The sequence below is a fragment of the Mustela putorius genome, unplaced genomic scaffold (genome assembly GCF_011764305.1).
Source record: "Mustela putorius furo isolate JIRA1106 unplaced genomic scaffold, ASM1176430v1.1 tig00003869_pilon_pilon_pilon, whole genome shotgun sequence".
NCBI lineage: Eukaryota > Metazoa > Chordata > Mammalia > Carnivora > Mustelidae > Mustela > Mustela putorius.
Window position 1 is genome coordinate 21,405,178 of NW_025422021.1, and position 26,999 is coordinate 21,432,176.

The window sequence follows — 26,999 nt, forward strand, 5'->3', positions numbered from 1 at the left end:
TGATTTCTAGTTCTCTGTTAAAAATCTTAACATTGGCTTTATTTTTCAAAACTTTGTTCTGTAAAGCAATTGGTTTGGTACACAGTAGCATGGTTCAATTACTTTGTATTCTCTTTGTATACTTTGGTATATTTTCTCCTTGCTGCCATTGGATTTTCTCACCAATGCCTGTTTGATATCACAGGCCACATATTCATGTCTCTTCATAAGCAGCTTTTGTTCCAGCCAAGATATTCAGACTCCTAACAATCATTTAAAGTATTCTGGACTAAGCTTGATTGTTCTTTTCCTATATGTTCCAATTCTTGCCAAATAATAAGCCAAAAAATTAGTTATGTTGCCATTATTTTAGATATGAGTCTTTTATCTCAAAAGATGAAAATGGCTCATCATTAAAAACCAAGTATATTAAAAAAAAAAAGCAAGTATAGTAACTCTCTTTTGATAGAATTGAAGTCAGTGAAAGTTTAAAGAAAGTTGGATTTTCTTCTGTTGTTTTGGAGGATATATTGTGCATTTCACTCTTAAGCGTTTAAGTGACAAAATGATAATATGAAATTCAGCAAGTATTTATGACTGTCTTATGTGTCCAAGTCTCTGCCAGTTGCATTACAGCATATAAAAGGAAGTAAAAGACAGTGTGCCCTTGGAGATGTTTTAATTCTGTATCCTGATGTTCACTGGAAGATCTGACATGCCTTTGCCTTCTAAATCTTAAAAGAAGTGTTAGGTGAAACTCAGTAGAGTTTTTATGTTATGAAAACTATTTGTTATTTTAAAATGCTATTTTATAGCATTATAATTCCTTATTAGCTTGTTTGTCAATTGTAACTAACATGTTAACTAAAATTTACCTTTTTCAGTCATTGTGGATAAATATTATTTTGCATTATTACATACCTTTTGGTATATGGTATCGCTGTAGGTCACATATATTTTTTCTGAATAGTCTTAATTCATTTGAATAAATACATAGGCAAGTGAATGGGTTGGAAATGTAAGATGGTGAAATATAAACATTTAGTTTTTTAGGGAAATTGGGAGATATCCCACTTAAATCCCACTTTAAATCCCACTTCATGAGTAGGTAAAGAACAGGTTCATTGGTCAGTGATAGATTCCATTTATGACTAAAGGTATTGGTGAGGTGGAATGGATACATATGCTAAAGAGGGAGACAGTGGGAAAAAGTGAGTAGAATAAAAGATACTTGAATACAAGGGGCTACATAGGAAAAATGAATTGACAACAGAATGGGATTATACATCAGGTGTGCAGAGGAAGTTGTATGGGGCACAGATATAGGGTAACCATGTAAAAGGCATCATGGAATTTGTGCGGATATGGGAGGATTGGGAAACTAAAGGGGGATTCCAAGAGGCAGGAAATTCTTGAGTGGATTAAAATATATGATAAATATTGGGGCACCTGGGTGGCTCAGTGGGTTAAAGCCTCTGCCTTCAGCTCAGGTCATAATCCCAGGGTCCTGGGATCGAGTCCCGCATCGGGCTCTCTGCTCAGTGGGGAGCCTGCTTCCTCCTATCTCTCTCTGCCTGTCTCTCTGCCTACTTGCGATCTGTCAAATAAATAAATAAAATCTTAAAAAAAAAAGTATGATAAATATAAAGAGGAGTAAGGAGAATTGAGACAGGAAAAATAGATGGTAGAGATGATAGAGAACTAGGATGTTATTACTTTGTATAGATTTAGGAAAATGAAACTTTCAAAGCAATTCTAATATGCATTGCGTAGCTACGGGAGATGCATGCTAAAGGTGAAGTACAGAAATGGAACCATTATTTAGGTCAGTGGTTCTCCTATGTTTTGATCTTAGGATTCTTTGAAGTTCTAGTTGGAAGTTATTGAAGACCTCAAGGAGCTTTTGCCTATGAGTTATATATATTGTTATTTACTGAAAATAAAGTTGAGATAATTCTAAAATATTTTTAATTCATTGAAAAAAAATTCAATGCATGGCAACATTTTTCCTTAGGGAAAATAAAAAAATAGAAGAGTGGATTGTTTTATTTTTTAAAATCTCTTCAGTATCTGGGCTAGCAAAACATAGATGGGTTCTCATATCTGCTTCACATGTTCCATTAGCTCTCAGAGCGATGATGGCATCACATACATCATGGAGCAAAATATGCAGGAAATTCTTTCTTCCATCTTTCTCTGCATCTCTCCTCTAATAACCTCCTCTAGCCTCTTAGCAGAACTTGTCTTTTGTTCCACCCTACTTCTCTTGATCAACCAGATAAAACGAACGTTAATATATATCATCTTTCAGGCAGAAAGATGAGTCTTCATAATTCAAATAGGTCTGCTTCTTTCCATAAATTCTCAGTTTTAGTAGCTAGGATTTCTTGGAAAGCAGTTTTAAAATGCCCATTGTTAGAGTTTTAAGAGTTTGATAAATAACATCCTCTTTTCTTCTTCTTGAGCCAAAAACCAGTAAGAGAGAAATAGAAGACAGACCGGGTAACATGACGGTAGTTCTGCAGCTGAGCTGCTCACCTGCTCTCAGGCACCTTGGACCATTGCAGACTCCTCTGCAGGGGCAGATCAGATAAAGCAACATACAGAAGGGCCTGGGCCACATGACCTAGCATCTTCCCCCAAACTTTGTAGTAATTTGTCATTCTTTTTTCTGCTAACCAGGTGAGGGAGAAGAGAGGCCAGAAACCTTAGTCCCAAAAGTGGGAAGTGTCCCTTCTCATCCCAATAAGAAGTCTGTTTATATTTTATCTATTTTATAACCGTGAAGGATAGAGTTTTATTGTCACGAACTTGGAGTGGCTTTACAAGCAACCTTCTCTTGCTCACTAATGACTAGCATGAGGAACTTAAGATCACTTTTCCAAATCTCAAATCATCTTTTCCCCCCATCTCTTTATAACATTGTTCATAATCCTATAGAAAAGATCAGTTCATTTAGTAGCCTAAAGGTACATGATGCTGTTTATTATGGAGGGTTATTAGATATCTCATTGCTTGAAATTAGGTGTCTTATGAAAGCTTTAGTGAAATTTGAATAGCTGTGTCACCTGCTTTATATGTTCTTAGGCTAAAAATGTCAGGGTATGTTCCCATTATGAATCACTTTTAATTTTAATACATTCATGGGGGATGATGATCTAGGAAGTGTAAAGTCCAAAAACTTGTGTTTTAGGATCACATAGAACTGAGTTTTCATCCCAGCCCTTCTACTTCCTAGCCATGTGACCTTGAGCAAATTCTAATTCCACATCTTATCTCAGCTTCACTTCTCTGATTTATAAAATGGGGAAAATAATAATACATTCCTAATAAGATTGTTCTGAAGCTTAAATAAGAAAATGCAGGCAAAGCATTTATTATTGGGAGGCATAATAATTGTTCAGTACATGATTATTAAATGTTATATTTATTTTTTTTTTTCAAGATTTTATTTTTTTGACAGACAGTGATCACAAGTATGCAGAGAGGCAGGCAGAGAGAGAGGAGGAAGCAGGCTTCCCGCTAAGCAGAGAGCCCAATGCGGGGCTCGATGCCAGGACCCTGGGATCATGACCTGAGCCGAAGGCAGAGGCTTTAACCCACTGAGCCACCCAGGTGCCCCATATTTATTATTTTTTATGTAATCTAAAAAATTGGACATTTTCTGATTTCTGCTTTTTCTGAGTTTTAGCCATTGACCGATCCTAAGGGGGGATTATAAAACAGCTGTTTGAAATTTACCATGGTCATTCAGAAAGAGTTGTTGAGGACTTGTGTTGTAGCATCCTCTATATAAAGCCCTTGGGGGTAATAGTTCTTTCAGGTCTCAGTCTGAGGAATTGATGTCTCTTTTCCAAACTTTGGGGTTTGTGTTTCTATCTTATATGGTGTTAAAAGATCATGTTTTCTTTTTTGAATTGCTGTTGAAGAAGCTCAAAACCAAAATTGCAGCCCTCCTGTAGCAGGGTGGACTGGATTTTATGATGTGTGTTCTGGACAATGCATTTTTTTAAAGATTTTATTTTTTTGAGAGAGAGTGAGTGAGTGTGAGTGGCGGGGGAGGGGAATAAGAGAGAGAAAGGTACAGGCAGACTCTCATTGAGGGTGGAGCCCGATCCCATGAATCCTGAGACCATGACCTGAGCTATCATCAAGAGTCTGACATGTAACCGACTGAGCCTCTCCAGGCACCCGTTGGACACTAAATTTTAACCTTCATTTCTCTTGTCCACTTCGTCTTGGTATTGTCTTCCTCTCTAGTCTCTCAGATAATTTTTAGCTTGTTTTTGCTACATCTTTGTAAGAGGCTGCAAATACTTTCTGAATGAGAGAAACATAGGTAGATATATTTAAAATGAAAACACTTAAGTGCAAAATAAATCTTTAAACCTTAGGAATACACTTGCCCTAAAGAAATGTTGGTAATTTCATTTGATTAGCCTCTTCTCTCTCTCTCTCTTTTTTTTTTTTTTTTTAAGATTTTATTTATTTTCTTGACAGAGAGACTCAGTGAGAGAGGGAGCACAAGCAGGGGGACTGGGAGAGGGAGAGAAGCTGGGTCCCCAATGAGCAGTGAGCCCGATGTGGAGCTCAGGAGAGCAGACCCTTAACAACTGAGCCACCCAGGCAACCCTGATTAGCTTTTTGGCTATTGTATAAAGCTAGTTTAGGCCAAAATGCTTTAGGTGGCTGCCCAATGTTAGTTACTGTAGTATCATGGATCACTCATGAGTCTATGGTTATACGCTCTTCCGTATCAGCCACATAACATATGTGTTGTTGCTCTCTCCCAGTATCAATGTAGATATAATTGACATACTTACAGTCTTGAATGAGCAGTGTTGAGGTTTTAGAGTGCCACAGAACTGAAGAAATGGAGTATCAAAAGGCGTGTATACTAATGCCTCCTTTATAAGGAAATGTGGGGTTAGAGCAACAGGGCAGACTGTGGTGGAATATGGATACTGAAAAGTTGGGGTAAGATTTACATGAAGTAGGCAGGAAATGTATAACGAAACAGTTGGACTTCTTGTGTGGTGTTGGTTCAGGTTCAATTTAGGAAATATTTTGAAGTTTTATATTGTTTGAGTGGTTTCATAGTATTTTATTTTGTGTCTGTTTACACTGGCTCTGTTATTCTTCTAGTCTTTCAAACTCCAACCTCAAATATTAAAAACTATTTTTTTTCTCAAAGCCTAATTTCCTTCCCCCAAGTCTAATCCATTATCAAATCCTATTGTATCTTTTCTTTGAATCCCATGACCAAATTAGAGACTATAGGAGGTGAGTTGACAAACTTTTTTATCTCCCAGAGTTCACAGATCTTCGTTTATGATTTCCATTCTTCTTGCCTGGATTCATTAGACTTTTAGGAATTCTTCATCTTTGGCCTTTTGTTTCTCGGATTCATTTTTATACCTCCATAGCAAGTGGCCCTGTTCCATTGCCATCAGAGCTGGCTCTCTGTTGCCTACCAGACTGTCCAAATTTCTTGGGTGCTTTGTGTTCTTTTGTTTGTTTTGTTTTGTTTTGTTTTGTTTTGTTCTAGTCTATTTTTGGCCTTATTGCTTGCTGTTCCCATAGTGGACCTTGCTTATTGCCCTAATTTCTGTCTTCGCAGTATACGGTGCTCGTAAAGATTACTAATGGTGATCCATCTCTTCAAGTGTTACAGTATTAGGATGAGTTAGGGTTTGGGTTTTTATATCATTAAAAGAAATCATGTAGAGTTCATATCAAATTTAGAATTATAATGTTCAAAAAAAGGAGTCACAAGATGTGTGTGTGTGTGTGTGTGTGTGTGTGTAGAGAGAGATTAGTAATTAAGCCATGGTCATGGTCATATCATTGATAAAGAATAGTGCTGTCTGAAACCAAACCCAAGAAACAAGTACTGTTGACCCTTGAACAACATAGGTTTGAACTGCGTGGGCTTACTTATATGCAGATTTTTTGATACAGTACAGTATTTTTTCTTAAGATTTTAAGATTTTCTCTAGCTTTATTGTAAGTAGACAATATTGAATATATATAACATACAAAATATGTGTTAATTGATTGCTCGTTATTGGTAAGGCTTCCAGTGAACAGGAGGCTTAGTAGTAGTCAGGTTTTCGGAGGGTCAGAAGTTATACAAGGATTTTCAACCACATAGGGAAGGGGCTCAATGCCCTGAATCCTTGCATTGTTCAAGGATCAACTATAATAGCTTTCCCTTGTAGTGGGTGTTCCCTTTGAGTTATTAACCCCATATGGAATTGTGTCTTATTTATACATCATAAATACTTACTCTTTTTATGGCTAGATGGTATAAATAGCATATGTGACTGTTTATTGAAGTTCGTAATTTTCATATAAATTTCATATATGGCATGTAATTTTTTGAATAAAATGTCATACATAGGAACAAGAAGAGGCTGAATTCTAAATATTTGCACAACAGGGGCACCTGGGTGGCTCAGTCAGCTAAGTGTTGGGCTTCAGCTCTGGTCATGATCTCAGGGTCATGGGATCAAGCCCCCCATCGTATTGGGCTCCCCACTCAGTGGGGAGTCTGCTTCACCTGCTGCCCCCTCAACTTATGCACGTGCATTCTCTCTCTCAAATAAATAAAATCTCTTAAAAATAAATGTTTGCAGGGCACCTGGGTGGCTCAGTGGGTTAATAAGCCTCTGCCTTCGGTTCAGGTCATGATCTCAGGGTCCTGGGATCGAGCCCTGCATGTCTGCTCAGTATGGAGCCTGCTTCCCTCTCTCTCTCTCTCTGTCTCTGCCTGCTTCTCTGCCTACTTGTGATCTCTGTCAAATAAATAAATAAAATCTTTTAAAAAAGTTTGCATATCAATATCTCAGTCTTTTCTAAAAAAGTTACTTAAATGATTTAAAAATACTAATTAATAAATGCTGTACTATGTGTTTATAGAACTTCTCATCCATAATTTCCTTTTTCTTTTAAAGATCAGTGGATAAGTCTGTCATAATATATGATACTGTAAGTATTTCAGAATTTTTTGTGTGTGTGATGTGTGTAAAATACGTTTATTAGGCTACTGAACTAAAAATTTAATTCGGCAAGATAAACAAAATGTATCCTTTTTTCGAGTGCCTAAGAGTATACATTTTAAGAAATGGTAAGATAGTTACATAGGTTAAGATACAGGTTCTGGGACAAGACAGATGTTTAATCTGATCAAAGAAAATTGATAGATTTATAGAGCACCTATATCCAAAAGAACAAAATATCATTTCAAATTGATTATTCTTAAATTTTTATAGGTTTCCATAATAGCAAAGGATAAATGTTTACCCCGGATTGTGGAAGTACACTAGTGTAAGCTGAAAGTGGCCTACTGCTGGCAGAGTTCTGGCTGGGTTTAGAGTATAAGGAAGAGTAGGATTTAATGGACTTGGGAAAATGCGAGGTTTTGATAGACCCATCTGAATAAAGACCAGGGTTGCACAAATATGAAGAAAAATGCATGTTTTATATTATAAGTGAAGATGTGGTTGATGAAAATACTCTCCAAGAGAGAATGGAGAATGTTGAATGGAGCCTTATAATGATGAATTCAGGCCACAGCTGTGCCAGCAAATGAAACAGATGTAAATCATCCAAGTGTAGTGGGTCAAGCAAGGAATCTATGTTAGTCCTCCACATGAAAAGTTCAAATCACTTGAGCACTCTGGCAGGAGATGGGCAAGAATCCTCAAACTGAGTGAAGTAGATCCTGAATGTTTCTTAAGAAATTGTCATGAGATTTTACAAGAATAGCTATAACATTAAATTTTCTCCATTAAATATGTATGAGTCTCAGTTAAATACAACTAATTGTACACCTGAAATGAATATAATACTGTATATTAATTATACTTCACTTTTTAAAAATTAATGAAATAAATATGTCTAGATGCTAGATGGCCAGCTAAGTATACTCAGAATCTAAGTGACTAATTTCTACTCACTGGTTCTGCAGTGGATGCAAGTCAAATGTCCTAGCGAAAATACAGATCATTTCCTGTAACAGATGTTTCAGGTTACTATGAGTAAATTCAAGTAAGTCAGCAAAAGCCGAGAGTGTTTTACACTAAATTTCTAGGAAGATAGTCAGCAGGCAACAGTGCTAACTATTGAGAAGGAGTGAAGTAAGTACTTGATAATATTATTAGTTATAGCTGCTGTCCTCTTTCTGTTGGGTAAAGTGTTAGCTTACATATGTGACTAATAATAATATTAAAACACAGCATATAAACCATTTATGTCAGTAACTCTACTCTTGCTCAAGTAAATATAAAGCTGTTTTTACTGTTTTTCAGAATACTGAGAGTATACTTCACACATTGACTCAGCACACCAGGTCTGATCTTAACCTCATTTTGCATTAATATAATTAAAAAATTAGTCTGAGGATGTATAATAGTTGTTTTTGTTAACTAGGTATGTCACAAGTTGTGCCTTTGCACCCAGTACTCCTTTACTTGCTACTGGTTCAATGGACAAAACAGTGAACATCTGGCAGTTTGATCTGGAGACACCTTGCCAAGGTTAGTAAGGGCATCATATTTAACCCATTTCAACCCACTCAACACTAAAATTTTAAATTCCATAATTTTTTGGCAAATTATTCTCCTTTTTCCTCAGGATAAAGTATACACCCAAATTTAATATAATTTAAAAATAATTTTAGAGAAGCCAGTGTTTAAAGTAGTTGGCCTGTGTTAAAACTGTTGGTAAGTGCTTTTTGGTGCACATTCATGGATATCATACCTCCCATAGTTTTGTAAGCTATTCATTTGCGCTGCATACTATTTTTTCAGGAAAATACAGCCTGGGAAAAAATAGAAATCACAGTTTTAAACTTGTTTATTTTATTTTTGGCCTCATCAAATAATGTTGATACATAATTTAGGAGTTTTATTTTTATCACTGCCAGAATTTAAGAAATAGTGGTGCTGATATTCAGATGATAGAGCACATCGAGTACTCTTGCTGATAGGAGGTTTTTGGTATTTGTTTTGTTTTGTTTACAGTAGGCTCTGCGTGCAGCATGGAGCCTAATACAGGCTTGAACTCATGACCTGAGGTCAAGACCTGAGCCAGCCCTTAAATGATGGAGCCATCCCAGCGCTCAGACATGAGTTTTATATAATAAAAAAGAATTATTTTTCTGGAGTGAAAAGAAAAAGTTTCAAATGAAGAGTATTTAATATAGCATTAAATAATGCTATAATTATACATAGTATCATTTGATTTTTTTTAATTTCTTAAAAGAATATTAAAGTGGCAAAACACAGATTTAAGGAAATTTCATTTACTTTTTAATTCCTGGGATATTTATGAAGGAAGTACTTTTCTTTATTGTTATTTTACCTGCCTTTTTGTTTGTCGATTTGTTTTTAAAAGCAAGGAGCATGGAAGATCAAGTGAAGTTTACTGAAGATTGGTCAGAGGAAGATGTCTCAGTGTGGCTTTGTGCACAAGGTTTAAGTGACCTTGTTGCTATTTTCAAAATGAATAACATTGATGGAAGAGAACTGTTGAATCTCACCAAAGAAAGTCTGGCTGATGATTTGAAAATTGGTAAGATTAGTGGAAGATAGGCAGTCTTTTTTTTTTTTTTCTTTTTCCCAAGATCTTATTTATTTATTGGACAGAGAGAGCATAAAATTAGGCAGAGAGGCAGGTAGAGGGAGAGGGAGAAGCAGGCTCCCTGCTGAGCAGAGAGCCCGATGCAGGCCTCAATCCCAGGACCCTGAGATCATGACCTGAGCAGAAGACAGATGCTTAACCAACTGAGCCACCCCAGAAGTCCCAAGATAGGTGGCCTTAAAAGTGACTTAATAGGGACGCCTGGGTGGCTCAGTTGGTTGAGCAGCTGCCTTTGGCTCAGGTCATGATCCCAGCGTCCTGGGATCGGGTCCCACGTCGGGCTCCTTGCTCCACTGGGAGCCTGCTTCTCCCTCTGACTCTGCCTTCCATTCTGCCTGTGCTCGCTCTCGCTCTCTCTCTGACAAATAAATAAATAAAATCTTTAAAAAAAAAAAAAGTGACTTAATAATTTACTTTGAGATTCGTTTTAATTTTATTAATAGTCCTCTTAATATTCTGGCATAGTAATTATTCCAGTATATATCTTTGTAGGGAAGGACAGTATATTTTTATTAGATTATGGAGTGTTTCATTAAAGCGACCATGTAACTAATTTTAAAAATGTATATATTTTAAAACTTGAGATAAAACTCACTCTTTTGTAAGTGTACAGTGGAGTGACTTTTAGTACATCCATAGAGTTGTACAGCCATCGCCACTGCCTAATTCCAGAACATTTAATATATTCAGAAAGAAACCTCATGGCCATGAGCAGTCACTCCTCTTTCCCTTTCTCTCTAGCCCCTGGCAGCCATGAACCTGCATTCTGTCTCGAAGGATTTGCCTCCTCTTGACATTTCATAGAGTGGATCATACAATATGTGGCCTTGTCTGACCTCCTGCTTAGCATGTTTTCAAGATTCATCCATGCCATAGCATATAGTTAATACTTCATTTCTTTTTTCTTTTTTTTTTTTTAAAGATTTTATTTATTTATTTGACAGACAGAGATCACAAGTAGGCAGAGAGGCAGGCAGAGAGAGAGAGGGAAGCAGGCTTCCTGTGGAGCAGGGAGCCCGATGCGGGGCTCGATCCCAGGACCCTGAGATCATGACCCGAGCCGAAGGCAGCAGCCCAAACCACTGAGCCACCCAGGTGCCCCAATACTTCATTTCTTTTTATGACTGTTTTAACTCTATGGATTTATCACTTTTTGCTTATCCATTTATCTGTTGATTGAATTTAGAATGCTTCCAATTTAGCCATTACAAATAATGCTGCCCTGAACGTTTGCATACAAGTTTTTGTGTGGTAATGTTTCCAGTTTTCCTGGGTATATAATTAGGAGTGGAACTGGTGGGTCATGTAGTAACTCAGTGCTGACATTTGAAAGACTGCTGGGCTCTTTTCAAAGCTGGCTCTTTTCCGTTCTTACCAGCTCTATAGGAAGATCTCAGTTTCTCTGTGTCCTCCTCAACACTTGTTTTAATTACAGCCTTCCTAGTGGTTTCTTATTCTGGTTTCAACGTACATTTCCTGGTGACTGGTGATATTGAACATGTTTCCATGTGCTTGTTAGCTATTTGTAGATCTTTGTAGAAATGTCTATCAAGATCCTTTGGCCATTTGAAGAACTGGATTTTCTTTTTTATTGTTTATATAAATTTGGATATAAGACTTAACAGACATATGATTTGTAAATATTTCCTTTTGGACACTTAATTGACGGAGCCACGTAGGCACCCCCACACTGTGTTAATTACTGTGGCTTTGTAGTAGGTTTTGTTTTAAGATTTTATTTATTTATTTGAGAGGAAAGAGTGAGTGAGAGTGAGCACAAGCTGGGGAAGGCACAGGGGGAGAGGGAGGAACAGAATCCTCCCTGACCAGGAAGCCTGAAATGGGACTCAATCCCAGGACCCCCTGGGATAGTGACCTGTGCTGAAGGCAGATGCTTAACTGACTGAGCCACCAAGGCACCCTGTAATAGGTATTAAAATTGAAAAGCGTATGTCCTCCATCTTTTTTTTTTCTCTCCAAGATTTATTTTGCTACTCTGGGTTCCTTGCATTTCCATATGAATTTTGGAATCAACTTGGCAGTTTCTGTTTCAAAAAAAAAGGGGGGGGGCACCTGACTTTTGAAAATTTTAAATTTTTAAATTTTTTTTAAAAGATTTTATTTATTTATTTGACAGAGATCACAAGTAAGCAGAGAGGCAGGCTCCCCACTGAGCAGAGAGCCGATGTGGGGCTTTATTCCAAGGTCCTGGGATCATGACCTGAGCCAAAGGCAGAGGCTTTAACCCACTGAGCCACCCATGTGCCCCATAAATTTTTTTTTTTTTTTAAGATTTTTTCTTTATTTATCTGACAGAGATCACAAGCAGGCAGAGTGGCAGGCAGAGAGAGAGGAGGAAGCAGGCTCCCTGCAGTGCAGAGAGCCCGATGCGGGGCTCGATCCCAGGACCCTGGGATCATGACCTGAGCCGAAGGCAGAGGCTTAACCCACTGAGCCACTCAGGTGCCCCCCCATGAATTTTTTTTAAGTTTTAATTTAAATTCCAGTTAGCATGCAGTGTAATATTAGTTTCAGGTGTACAGTATAGTGATCCAGCACTTCCCATACAATACTTAATGCTCATCACAAGTGTCCTCCTTAAAAAGCCACCTATTCTGGTATGAATTATATTGACTCTTGTGAGTTAATTTGGTGATTATTGTCATCTTAATATTAAGTCTTGCAATCCATAAGCACAGGACCTTTTTTTTTTTTTTTAAAGAGAGCACGTGTGATGGGAGGGGAGAGAGTTTTTTTTTTTTTTTTTTTTTAAGATTTTTTATTTATCAGAGAGAGCACAAGCAGGGGGACTGGCAGAGGGAGAAGCAGGCTTCCCGCTGAGCAGAGTCATCTAATTTCAGAACTTTTTTTTTTTAAGATTTTATTTATTTGACAGAGATCTTAAGTAGGCAAAGAGGCAGGCACAGAGAGGGGGGAAGCAGGCTTCCCATGGAGCAGAGTGCCTGTTGTGGGGCTCGATCCCAGGACCCCTAGGATCATGACTTGAGCCAAAGGCAGAGGCTTAACCCACTGAGCCACCGAGGCGCCCCCAGAACATTTTTATCCCCTCAAAAGAACCTTGTTCTCAGGGCACTTGAGTGGCTCAGTGGGCGGAGTGGCTGCCTTCAGCTTGGGTCCTGATCCCAGGGTCCTGGGATTGAGTCCCATGTCAGGCTCCTTGCTTGGTGGGGAGCCTGCTTCTCTCTCTCCCTCTGCCTTCTGCTCCCCTACTGTCTCTTTCTGTCAAATAAATAAATAAAATGTTTTTTTAAAAAAGAACCTCATTGTCTTTATCTAGCCCTGGCAACCACTAATCTACTTTGTCTTTATGGGTTGGCCTGTTTTGGACATTTCTTTTAAGTGGAACCATTAGTGGGTGCCCTTTATATCTGGCTTCTTTTAGGTAACGTAGTGCTTTCAAGGTTTGTCCATGTTTTGTATGTGTAAGTACTTCAGTGTGTGAGGTTTCCAGTTTCTTCACCTCCTTTTCAACACGTGTTATTACCTGTTGTCTTGATTAGACAACATGTGAAGTGGTACTAGATCATGGTTTGGATATGTACTTACCTAATGATATAGAGCATCTTTTCAAGTGCCGACTGGCCATTTATAGATCTTCTTTGCAGAAATATCTGTTTAGGTGCTTTGCTCTTTTTAAATTGATTTATTTGTCTTTTTATTGTTGAGTTGTAGGAGTTGTTGATATATTCTGGTTACTATCTTATCAAAAATAGTTTGAAGTCGGGGCGCCTGGGTGGCTCAGTGGTTTAAGCCTCTGCCTTCGGCTCAGGTCATGATCTCAGGGTCCTGGGATCGAGTCCCGCATCGGGCTCTCTGCTCAGCGGAGAGCCTGCTTCCTCCTCTCTCTCTGCCTCTCTCTCTGCCTGTCTCTCTGCCTACTTGTGATTTCTCTCTGTCAAATAAATAAATAAAATCTAAAAAAAAAAAAAAATAGTTTGAAGTCTTAGTGTCACGCTCTAATAAAAATAATACCACAGGGCGCCTGGGTGGCTCAGTTGGTTAACAGACTGCCTTCAGTTCAGGTCATGATCCCAGAGTCCCGGGATTGAGTCCCGCATCGGGCTCCCTGCTTGGCGGGGAGTCTGCCTCTCCCTCTGACCTTACCCCTCTCGAGTGTGCACGCACACTTTCTCTCTCTCTCTCTCATTCTCTCCCTCTTAAATAAATAAAAATCTTTAAAAATAATAATAATACCACAAACTACTATTAACATACTGTAATAAAATCTTAATGGGAAAGCTTGGGAAAATAAGATACCCATAATGAGGAGTTAAATAACAACAAAAAAATTAAAACCATTTTAAAGTACAGTATTATCTTTCCTTACATGGTAAATATAGCATGTGAATGTATTTAAATATCTTGGAATCTTATGGCTTTTTAAGAAAGTTAACAGAATGATGGTTTGTCAGATAGTTGTGTTCTCAGGCCATACTGTGAAAGCCATTTTTGTATCTCTAATAACTTATTTCCTATATAATTTACTCTTTCCTCCTTAAAGTGGGTGATAGAATATAGGGTTTTGGGGGGTTTTTTTTGTGTGTGTTTTTTTAAGGTCTGCTGCATTTAGCATCTTCACTGGTTGATTTCTCATTCCTCTCTCATAATAAATCTTTACCTTATCATGCAGAAGCACTTGACAGTGTAAAGCAGTAATTTTGGATTTCAACAGAGGGTGTTTGAAAACATAAAAGCAGCATAGTAAAAACAATTAATAGCAATAGAATTATATTCTGATAAAGAATAAGAAATTTTTGGATTTAATTAATGGTTTGAAATCATTTTTGAAGGATGAGTCTCAGGGTTAGTAGTTAGAATCATTTTAAACTTCAGTGAAATAAGTTTCAGAACTATCAGTCCAAGCCAAAATTGAAATGTAATTTAATTTCTGTGGTAGTTTAATAGCAGAATTAGGAAAATCATTATTATGAATGGAGACATTAATGTTAACATTCTATATAGTAAATTAAGGAATTTGTTTCATGTTTAAGATTTTAAAAGTTAGTAAATTGAACAAACAATAAATTATTAAATAAATAGACTAGGGCATTTATTTTTTCCACATCATTCTGAAATATTTTAAAGTTCTAGGGCACCTTGGTGGTTCAGTTGGTTAAGTGTCTGACTCTTCATTTTAGCTCAGGTATGATCTCACGGTCATGAGATCAAGCCCCATGTTGGACTCCATACTGGGTGTGGAGCCTGCTTAAGATTCTCTCTCTCCCTCTTCCTCTGCCCCTACCACCCATGTGTGCTTGTATTCTCTCTCTTTTTCTCTCAAAATGAGTAAATATTTAAATAAAAATGTGAACAGCTAATAACATTAAACCTCCTAAAATTATACTAAACTTCCTGAAATTAAAATTTAAAATAATTTTTAAAACTTGATAAAAGTAAAAATATGAATGAGTGAAACGTGTGTGTATAGTCTTAGACAAACAGATAAGCTTTTTTTATGATTGTGTTTCATATGAGATCAGCAAATATATCTAGTTTCAGAAATTTTTTAAATATGGAATTTTTACATTATTAAACTAAAGATCTTTAAAAATAACTGTTAGGAAATTTTTTGTTTAAACAAAGTAACCAATAATAATGAACCTTTTCTGATTTTATATAGTTTATCAGTATTCAACAGTCTGAAATTCTCCAGTCTTCAGAATAAAGTTATGTAGAATAAACTCTCCATTAGTTGCTGATTTATTCTAGCCCCACGGTATTCTGTACTACAAAGATTAAAGATTTTATAAAGAAAACAGTTCTGTGTGGTAAAATGGTATGTCTGAAGATTTTTGGTTGTAATAGATACGATCTGTTTGCTGGAGACTTGCATAGAGGTTACCCAGTGCTTCTCCCACCCTAACAGAATCTCCCCCCCCCCCCCCAGAATCTCTAGGGCTGCGGAGTAAAGTTCTAAGGAAAATTGAAGAGCTCAGGACAAAGGTGAAAACCCTTTCTTCTGGAATTCCTGACGAGTTTCTCTGCCCAATAACTAGGGAGCTTATGAAAGATCCTGTCATTGCATCAGGTATGTGTGATGCTTTTCTAAGTTTCAGGGCAAATGTGCAAATGAAAAAATAATGTAGGTATTTCACAGGAGTATGTTTAAATATGGAAAATTTTAAAAATCTCTCTTACAGATCATAAGTAGTTTTTTTTAACTCCTTTGATCCGAGGTAAACTAGTGAACATTATATATTAATAAAATTAGATGAAGTAGGTTTGGATGAGATTAGAGACAAAGGGGTAAGTTTAACAAGCTTTACTTGTGAAAGGTGCTTTTGGTTACAAGAATGCAAGGTAAAAAAGAAAAAAAAGAATGCAAGGTAAAATACTGTTTTTGAGATAGACTGTTGAGATCTCTTATGTTTATTTTATCATGAATTTAAACAACCTTATAGAAATAAGACTTAAAGATTATAAATTGTATCTTTCCACATTAATTTCTAACCTTTGTCAGTAGGCACAGACATACATACAAACAGACATAAAGTACAACTATGTACTTTACATAGTTGTAATCAGTAAATCCATATTATGTTTTTAAAAATGTTTCTGTAAAACAGTATACATTTCTAAATACCAATTTAGGCTACATAATTTTCCATTTTTATTCCACTGTGGCTCTATGCTACATTTTGACTCCTACAAACACATACGTGTACCAGATAGTGGAAATCTTTATATTGTAAATAGCATTGCAATGATATCTTGGTATTTCTTTTTTTCTGTTACCCATTACTTAGGGTTATTTTTATGGCATGTGTGCCCCAAAGCAGAATTAACCAATCAGAATATTTTGTGAACATGAAAAAGAGCGGTTTTGATCATTTTCATTAGAATATTCAGTGGACATCTGAAAAGTGTGGTCTTTCCCCATTTTGTAGTCTTGGCACCCTTGTTGAAGAGCATTTCACTACATATGTGAGGGTTTATTTCTGGGCTATTGTGTCCCATTGGTCTGTATGTTTGTCTTTACGCAAGTACCATGCTTTTTTGATTACTATAGCTGTGTAATATGTTTTGAAATCAGGAAGTATAAGGCTTCCAGCTTTATTTGTTATTTCTCAGGATTGTTTTAGCTCTTTAGGATACTTTGGGATTTGCTTATGACTTTCATTATGGGTTTTCCTATTCCTGTAAAAAGTGGCATTGGGATTTTGATGGAGATTGTATTGAAACTGTAGATGACTTTAGTTAAGTACAGACAATTTAACAATATTAACTCTTCCGATCCATGAATAGGATGCCTTTCCATTTATTTGTATCTTCTTTTACTTCTTTCCAGTGTTTTGTAGTTTTCAGTATAAAAGAATTTTCATCAGAATGGTGTTTAATCTATTGATAATTCAGAATGGACAGCTCCAACTCATGAATATCACACAGCTTTCCCTTTTCTTTTTTACGTCTTGTTTACATTCTGTTAGCAGTGCTTTGTGTTTCAGTGTATAGGATTTGCACACACTTTGCTAATACTATCCTTAGGTATTTAGTATTTTTAGAAAAAAGATTTTAATTCCTAATTCTTCATTGTTTGATATTTCACAGTTGATTCTATAGATTGACTTTGTATTCTGTGATGTTGCTTTAGTTTTATTAGTAATTATACTAATATAGATCCTTTTACTTGATTTTCTTCATACATGATCATGTTACCTGCAAGTAGACATTTGTATTTCCAGTTTGTGCCTTCCTCCACCCCTACCTCTTGTCCTGTTTCTTGTTATGTTGGCTAGGATTTGCAATACAGTGTTGAAAAGAAGTGGTGGGAATTCCTTAATCTGCTTTTAAGGGGGAAGTAACGCAGTTCAGTTCAGTCTTTCTCCATTAAGCATGACGTAAGCTGCCTTCTATCAAGTTAAAGAAGTTCTCTTCTGTCTCGTTGCTGATAGTATATAAAATGCTTATCCACTGAAATCAGATGGTTTTTCTCTTTTATCCTTTAGTATGATAGATTACTATATTAGTTCCCTGTTGCTGTCATAACAAATCACCACAAAATGAGTAGTGCAACATTTCTGTAGGTCAGTGGTCCAGTACATTCTCACAGGCAAAAGTCAAGGTATTGGCAGGTTCTGTTCCTTGCTCGAGGCTCTAGGGAAGAATCCATTTTTTGCTCATTTAGGTTGTTGGTAGAGGCCAGTGCCTTGTGATTTTAGGACTGAGGCCCCTCTTTTTTTGCCGACTATAAGCTGAGGGCTGTTCTCGCTTGTGGTAGGCAGAATGATGGCTCCCTGAGGATGTCCATGTCCTAGAGCCTCAGAGCCTATCAGTGTTAAATGGCCAAAAGGGCTTTGCAGGTGCGATTAAGGATCTTGAGATGGAGGAGTTCCCTGTATTATCAGGTAGACCCAGTGTAATCATGAGGATCTTTGTAAGTGAAACAAAGGAAGCAGGAGAGTCGGTCAGAGGAGAGGTGACAACAGAAGAGGTTGAAGCGATAAGGACCATGAGCTAAGGAATTCAGGCAGCCTCTAGAAGCTAATAAAGACCAGGAAACAGATTCTCCCTTTGAGCCTTCAGAAAGAATACCATCATGCCGACACCTTGATTTTTAACGCAATGAAACTGATTTCGTATTTCTGATCTTCAGAACTTTAAGATAATAAGTTGTATTAAGTCACTAAATTTGCAGTAATTTGTTACAGAGGCAATAGGAAACTAATATAGACTCCTTTTTCCAGCGTCAAACCTAATATCTCCTTGTATCACATTGCATCTCTTTGACTCACTTTCCCCTTCCTCTTCTGCTTTCAAGAACTATGGTAAGATACTTTCCTGTCTTAAAATCAGCTGATTAGTGACCTCAGTTCCTTGGCAAGCTTAATTCTCTTTTGCCGTGTTAACATAGTCAAAGATTCCAGGATTAGGAAGTAGACATGTTTGTGGGTCATTATTATGCCTAACAAAATTACATTCATTGATTTTTTTTTATTGTGGTAATATACAAATACATAAAATCATTTAAACAGTTTTTGAGTATATAGTTTAATGGTATTGAATTTATTCTGGATAGCTCATATAAGGAGAGTCATGCAATATTTGTCCTTTTCTATTGACTTACTTGGCATAATGTCTTCAGGATTCATCCACATTGTATCATGTGTCACAATTGCTTTTCTTTTTAAGGCCGAAAATATTCCATTGTATGTTTATACCATACCTGGTATATACATCCAACCGTGGACATGTGAGTTTTTTTTGTTTTTTTGTTTTTTACCACCTTTTGGCTATAGTGAATAATGCTACTGTGGATATGGGTATACAAATATCTGCTCAAGTCCCTGCCTTCAGTTCTCTTGGGGTATATACCCAGAAGTTGAATTGTCTGGTCATATAGTACTTGTGTATTTATTTTCTTGAGGAACCACTCTACTACCTTCACAGTGGCTGCACCATTTTACATTCCCACCAGCAGTTCACAGGGGTTCCACTTTTTCTACATCCTTGCTCATACTCATTGCTTTTTAGTTTTTGTTTGCTTTATAATAGTCATCCTGATGGGTATAGGTGGTATCTCATTTGGGTTTTGATTTGCTTTCCCCTAGTGACTGGGATGTTGAGTTTCTTAGGTACTTATTGGCCATTTTCTATATCTTCTTTGGGGAAATATCTATTTAAGTCCTTTACCATTTTTTAATTTTGTTGTTGTTGTTGTTGTTGTTGAGATGTAGGAGTTCTTTATATATTCTGGATATTCCTTATCAGATATGATTTACAGGTATTTCTCCCATTCCACAGATTACCTTTTCACTTTGTTATAGGGCCTTTTGATACACAAAAGTTAATTTTGATGAAGTCCAGTTTTTTTTTAAATTGCATGTGCTTTTGGGATCATATTCATAGGATATCCTTAGCAACTCCAGTGTCATGAAGCATTCCCCCTATGTTTTCTTTTAAGTGTTTTATTGCTTTAGTTTCTACATTTGAGTTTTTGTTTCATTTGAGTTAATTTTTATATCTCACGTACTTATCCTTTTGTACGCAGATATCCACTTTTCCAGCACCATTTGTTAAAGAGACTGTTCTTCCGCCATTGAATGGTCTTGGCACCCTTGTTGAAAACACTAGGCTATATATTGGGGGGTTAATTCCGTATTCTCTTGGGCTGCATAGCTACCTTTATGCCGTACCACCACTTTGGTTACTGTGGTTTCGTATATAGTAACTTTTGAAATCAGGAAATGGGAGTCTTCCAACTTTTTCTTTGAGATTGCTTTGGTTCTTCAGGATCTCTTGCAATTCCATATGAATTGTAGGATGGATTTTTCTATTCCTTCAAAAAAATGTCTTTTGCATTTTGAGAGGAATTGTGATGGGGATCACAGTTCCCATGGACTCTTTAATTGCTTTGAGTAGTATGGGAATTTTAACCATTGTCTTCCAGCCCATGACTACAGAATTTCCTTCCTCTGTGTCTTTAATTTCTTATAGCGATGTTCTATAGTTTTCAACATACAAGTCTTTTCTCTCCTTCCTTAAGTTAGTCTTTAAATCTTTTTGATGCTGTTTGTAAATGGAATTTTCCTAATTTCCTTTTTGGATTCTTCATTGTCAGTGTATAGAACCACAGCTGGTTTCTGTATGTTGATTTTGTATCTTGCCACTTTGCTGAATTGATTTTAGAACTTTTTTTTGTGGACTCTCTAGGGTTTGGCTTCTTCACTTATTGCTGGATTTGATATGCTAATATTTTCAGTATTTTTATATCTGTGTTCATAAGAGATATTGGAGTTTTCTTTGTAGGAGAGTCTCCTAGTAGGAGATTTGAATTACAAATTCAAATAGAGCTTTTAATAGGTTACTTCATCAAATTAGATTTCTTTAAAAAAAAAAAAAGATTTTATTTATTTATTTGACAGACAGAGATCACAAGTAGGCAGAGAGAGAGAGGAGGAAGCAGGCTCTCCACTGAGCAGAGAGCCCGATGCGGGGCTTGATCCCAGGACCCTGGGATCATGACCTGAGCTGAAGGCAGAGGCTTTAACCCACTGAGCCACCCAGGTGCCCCTCAAATTAGATTTCTGAGTATTCTCTCGGAGGTTTGCATTTTCTATTACTTTTAAGATATTCTTGTTGGCATCATTTTAGTGTATTTTATGTTGAATTGTATCATTTGTTTTAATCTTGATTCTCTTGTTTTTTGTTTATAATTGCATGGTATTTTTCTTTCAGTCTACTTTATTTTTTCAAGATTTTATTTATCCATTTGACAGAGATCACAAGTAGGCAGAGAGGTAGGCAGAGAGAGAGGAGGAAGCAGGCTCCTCGCCGAGCAGAGAGCCCGATGCAGGGCTCGATCGCAGGACCCCGGGATCATGACCCGACCTGAAGGCAGAGGCTTTGAGCCACCCAGGAACCCCTCTTTCAGTCTTCTTTTAAAACAAACAGTATACATCTTGAATTTTCACATAATCTTTCACCAAGGGTAACACATTGCCTAACTTTTAACATTATAGATGGATAAAAATGCTCTTCTGATTAAGTTTATCTAAATTGAATCATAAACTGTGTCTTTTGGGGGGGTCTCACTTTTTGCCTTAAGCATAGTTTGTGTGATTTATCCATGCTGTTTATCCAGCACAGTAATTTATTAATCTTTCTGTGTAAATATACTACAAACAATCTATTCTATCATTACTGCCTGCTGTGGACTTTTATCTTTTTCTTTAGTGAATACACAGGTGCATTGTTATTGGGTATATTCCAGAGATTAGATCTGTACAGCCTGTTACCCAGAGCGGCTGAAGCAGCTTATAACCCCTCCCGGAGTATGTAAGAATTCTAGTTGCTCCCTAGCCTTATGTTTAGTACTGCCTGTGTCTTTCAAGATTCACATGCAGTTCTAAAAGAATAACAGATCCTGTACACTTTGCCCAGTTATTCTGCTAGCATTTTTCTGGGGTTTGTGCAGTCCTGCATCTGCTCTTTGTTGTCTGAGTATTCACCTTCAGTCAGGTTTTTTGTTTGTTTAAGATTTTATTTATTTATTTGACAGAGATTTCAAGTATGTAGAGAGGCAGGCAGAGAGAGAAGAGGAAGCAAGCTCCCTGCTGAGCAGAGAGCCCTATGCAGGGTTCAATCCCAGGACCCCGGGATCATGACCTGAGCCAAACGCAGAGGCTTTAACCCACTGAGCCACCCAGGTGCCCCAAGTTTGTTTGTTTTTAAGATTTATTTATTTGATGGAGGAGCAGAGAGCCCCACATGGGACTCAATCCTAGGACCCCGGGATCATGACCTGAGCTGAAGGCAGATACTTAACTGACTGAGCCACCCAGGTGCCGCACCCTCAATCAAGTAGTACCTGTGGAGCTTCCTTACCCATGCAGGAAGAGGGCATATAGCTCCAGAGAGGTGCTGGGCTTGCTTTGCCCATTTTCCAGGACAACAGGGGGACTGAGCAAGTTTTTTTCTTCAACAAAGATAAAATAAATTCAGAGCCCAGGCCAGTGGGCTTATATTTCCTACCTGAACCTTTCATAAGGGTGAAGCCACTTGAACCTGGAAGTCAGATATACATGTAAAAAGATGTTTCTTTTAGTCACATATCTAAGTATAATATAGCAAGATATTTGGGGGTTTAATTGGCTTGATTACCAGAAATGAAAGTCTAAGAAACAAATCTTTTAATAGGTATCATTTCTTTGGTGTTTTACCAAAGAAATGAACCTGTGCACCAGAGTATATTAAATTATTAAATACTGCTTATTTCCTAGAACTACTAGAACTACCTGCTGGTACAGTTCTTGATTTATGCACTCGGTATCTTGGGTTATAGCAAAAGTCAAATGGTACTGTTTGGATAAAAAAATTTTATGGAAGGATTTAAAACCAAGTCAATTTAAAAAAGTAGTAAAAACAAGCAAACTTGTAAAAAATTGTCATTTTGCTCTTCTAGCCACACCTTTGATTTAAATAAGCTAACTCTAGTTGTAGTAAATTTCATGCTTGAATTTTTCAAGGAGCCAGGAGTGTCATTTTTATTATTAGTTATTAGTTATAATAATGCTTTGTGCCCTTTCATTTATACATGAAAGACTGTATGTGGAGATGGGAAAGGGTCTTTACTTCGGAGCTCTGATAATCCCTCTTACTGCTCTGAAAGGAGATTTAGTAGAACAGTGTGAAACTTTATATATCATTAGCAATGCTATAGATCCAATCCAAATTCCTGCTTTTCCTGTTTGGCAAATATTTGTTACCAGCAGAAAACTGTTGGTTAAAGAATCACTATTTTATAATACCATGAAAAGCTGATATTGAAGTATATGTGAAATATGGGCAGTGTAACTGACTTTGATATAGTAGGAAACCTGCCCCTACCTCCATAGACTGATTTGACATTTTATTCACTACCACCACCCAAGAAACCAACAATCTGCAAGCATGGAAGGAAAACTTATTCACTTGTGGGAATTCAGTTAAAGATGATAAGATGCTCTAATAGTATGGTAAAAGGGAGAGTAGAGAATATGAAAAGCCTATTTGAAGTTTTAATTATTTTCTTGGTCTCTTTTTTAAAAGATTTTACTTATTTGAGAGAGTGAGTACAAGAGGGACAAGCAGACTCCCCACTGAGCGGGGAGCCCAGCGTGGGGCTCAGTCTCAGGACCCTGGGATTATGTCCTGTGCTGCAGGCAGACACCCAGCTGAGCCACCCAGGCACTGTTCTTGGTCTCTTTTTAGAAGATACTAGGATAAAGGTAATTAGCGGATCAAAAATACCTCTCTAAGCACTAAAATTGATGAAACCAGCTCCTATAGTGAAAGTTTATTTATGTGATATATAAAAAAGAATGATAAATATTACCAGTTTATCGTTCCATAATTCTGTAGTTTGGTTTTAACTCCTCCATAAAGAGTAAAAAGATTTGAGATTAGCTAACAAAGCACAATACAACCTAAAGGATTCAGGAAGGCTAGAAATAAAAGGATAGGTAAACATGACACAATTGCAAGCAAAAATGAAGAAGGGGGTTACATACATGTCTGTAAAAATAGAATTCAGACCCCCCCAAATTTTTTTAAGACACACACAGGAAAATACTATGTAACACCGAAGACCACAGTTTTCAGGGAAGATGGCTATTACTAGCTGTGCAGTTTCAGACACTTCAAAAGCACAGTAATAGGCTTGATCATATCTCTCAGTTTAAAATAGATCTATGTACCAAACCCTGAACATTCAAAATAGAAAGTACATGTTTTTAACAGATATGAGACATTCATAAATATTAACCATATTTAAGCAACAGACACTACCAGAACTAACACAAAAACTGGGGCCCTTTCACTTGGAAAGTAAAAAACATTCTATTAGATTTATCTAGCCTGGTGGCAAATGAATTAACTATTACTGAATTCTTAATATCCCACATAATAATAATATTAACATGGACATTATCATTAATGGGCCAATGTAATATAAGATTAAGGTTCGTTATACTCAACCTTTCATAAAATAAAAATTGAGTATATTTTCCTACTTGCTATTCTTACAATTCAACAGACCAATTAAAAAATAGACCTTTCTCCATAAGAAATATACAAATGCCCAATAAGCACTAGAAAAGATGTACAGTATCATCACGGAAATTAAAATCAAAACCACATTGAGATACCACTTGATACCTACTAGGAAGACTACAATCTAACATGTGTTAGAAGGATTTGCAGAAACATTGCAAGTGGCAATGTGAAATGGTACAGCTACTGTTGAAAATAGTTACCATGTGGTGTAGCAATTGTACTCTGAGATATATATCCAAAAGAATTGAAAACATTCATCCAAAAAGTTGTATATCAATGCTCAAAGTAGTCTTATTGCTAAGAGCCAGAAAGTGGAAATAACCCTAATGTCCTATCACTGAATGAATAAAATGTGGTATATACAAAGGAATGTTAATCAGCTGTAAGAAGGAACAAATACTTGCACATGCTATGTGGATGAACCTTGGAAATGTTCTGCTAAGTGCAAGAAGCCAGACACCAAAGGCCACATAGTGTATGATTCTATTTACAGGAAGTGTCCAGAACAGGCAGATGTAGAAAGAAAGTAGATTTGTGGTTGCCAGGAGAGGGGAGGTTGAATGCTCTGGGGTACAGGGTTTCTTTATGGAGTAATAAAAATTGGTATAATTCAGAGTTGTACAACCATCACCATTAAGAATCTGAACTGTAGGGGCACCCGGGTGGCTCAGTGCGTTAAAGCCTCTGCCTTCGGCTTAGGTCATGATCCTAGGGTTCTGGGATTGAGCCCCGCATCAGGCTCTCTGCTTAGCGGGGACCCTGCTCCCCCCTCACTCTCTGCCTGCCTCTCTGCCTACTTGTCATCTCTGTCTGTCAAATAAATTAAAATTTTAAAAAATCCTAAAAAAAAATCTGAATTGTATACTAAAAAGGGTAGATTTTATGTCAACTGTATCTCAAAAGAGAAAGGCACTAACTGTATCTGCAGAAATCATCTACCATCTCTAGGACTCCAGGGAACAAAAGGAAGTTGAGGTTATCAGAACCTCCCATGAACCAGAATTTAGGTCTTTAAGAAGGGGTAGCTTCCGGCTGGTCTTTCTAAAGTGGGGAAGGATAAGACAAATTTGGGCAGTACCTTCAAGGAAGCAAAGCAGAAAACCTGCAGAGTATAACCAGCTTCCCCTGCCAGATGAAGGGCCATGGCTAGGCACAACACTGGTAGGATTCTTCACTGTTTTTTCCTTCTTCTAGAGGAATCCAATTGCAAGATCTAACAAGGAGCCAGGTGTAAAGCCAAAAAGTGGTTTGCATTATCCTGGCTCCAGAATGTGGAGTCCTCCGTATCATGCATGAACTTAGAGCTGAGAGACAATAGCTTAATAAGTCCAATCAGCATTTAGCAAGTCAAATCAAAGAGGAATCAATAGCCCTCATGTGTAAGTGTATGTAAACAAAAGCAATTAAAAGTGTAACATTGCCACAACATGGGACTGAGAGGGTATTATGCTAAGACAGAGAAGAACAAGTGCCATGATTTCACTTCTATGTGGAATCTTAAAGTGAACAAGAAGGAGAACAGACCCACAAATATAGAGAATAAACTGATGGTTGCCAAAAGGGAAGGGGGGTAAGGGAATGGGCAAAATGGGTAGAGCGGGGAGGACATAGGCTTCTACTTGTGGAATAAGTAAGGGGGACAAAAGGTACAGCATAGGAAATATAGTCAAGGATACTGTAATAGCTTTGTATGGTGACAGATGGTAGCTACACACTTGTGAGCATAGCATGATACACAGACTTACCAAATCACTGTGTTGCACACCTAAAACTAACATTGTGTGCCAACTTCAATTTAAAAAAGAATGTAAAAGGGCACCTGGATGGCTCAGTCATTAAGTGTCTGCCTTTGGCTCAGGTCATGATTTCAGGGTCCTGGAATCGAGCCCCACATAGGGCTCCTGGTTCAGTGGGGAGCCTGCTTCTCCCTTCTGCACTTCCCCTGCTTATGTTCCCTTGCTCTTTGTCAAATAAATAAAATCTTAAAAAAAAAATGTACAACAGAGGACTTAATGTACAAGGTAGTTATGAAGAAAACTATAGAACATCCCTGCAAAGTAAATTTAGAACAAATGGAGAACATACCATGATGACAGGAAGACACAAGGTCAACAAGATGTCACTCTTTCCTAGTGAATATAGAAGATAATGATTAGCTTCCACTGGGAAAGGCCACCCAACAAATAATCTAGAAAATAGGGGTGCCTGTGTGGTTCAGTCCTTAAGTGTTTGCCTTTTGCTCAGATCCTGATCCCATGGTCCTGGGATCAAGCTCCACATTAGGTTCCCTGATCAGCAGGAAGCCTGCTTCTCCCTCTCCTACTCCCCCTGCTTGTGTTCCCTCTCTTGCTGTGTCTCTGTCAAATAAATAAACAAATATTTTAAAAAGAGGAGTGTCACTAACCTTATCAGATAATGGAACATGTTTTAAGCCTTTATAAATAACACAGAATGGCACGTGAATAGACAAAACAATGGAAAAAAATTTTTTTAAACCCAGAAATTGATTCAAGTGCATTTGGAAATTTAGTGAATGGTAAAAATGGCATATGTTAAATCAGTGGTAACAATAAATATTTAAAAAGTGGTATTCTCACAACTAAATAGCCATATGGGAAAGGGTAACACTGGCTTCATCTCTTACGCTGCACATCTAACTTTCAAATGGATTAGAGATGTAAACATTAAAAAAAAAAAGTCCCAGAAGAAAATGTAGATAAATTCCTTGATAATATGGAAATTATTTTCCTAATTACTTCCTAACCTGGACTCAAAATCCAAGGGAAAGGTGTGGAAAAATAATGAAGTGTTTATATTCCAAA

General features: G+C 37.1%; 1 protein-coding gene across 7 annotated transcripts in view; it reads left to right on the top strand.

The window, feature by feature from the left end:
- The window catches only part of WDSUB1 (WD repeat, sterile alpha motif and U-box domain containing 1), a 46,864-nt gene that overhangs the window by 14,326 nt on the left and 5,539 nt on the right, over positions 1–26,999 (top strand). For all 7 annotated transcript variants that reach the window (XM_004743914.3, XM_004743913.3, XM_045066611.1 and 4 more), the window contains 5 exons: positions 6,936–6,969; positions 8,292–8,332; positions 8,413–8,519; positions 9,379–9,555; positions 15,533–15,673. In XM_004743914.3, the coding sequence (XP_004743971.1) occupies positions 6,936–6,969; positions 8,292–8,332; positions 8,413–8,519; positions 9,379–9,555; positions 15,533–15,673 (500 nt within the window). The remainder of the gene's footprint in view (positions 1–6,935; positions 6,970–8,291; positions 8,333–8,412; positions 8,520–9,378; positions 9,556–15,532; positions 15,674–26,999) is intronic.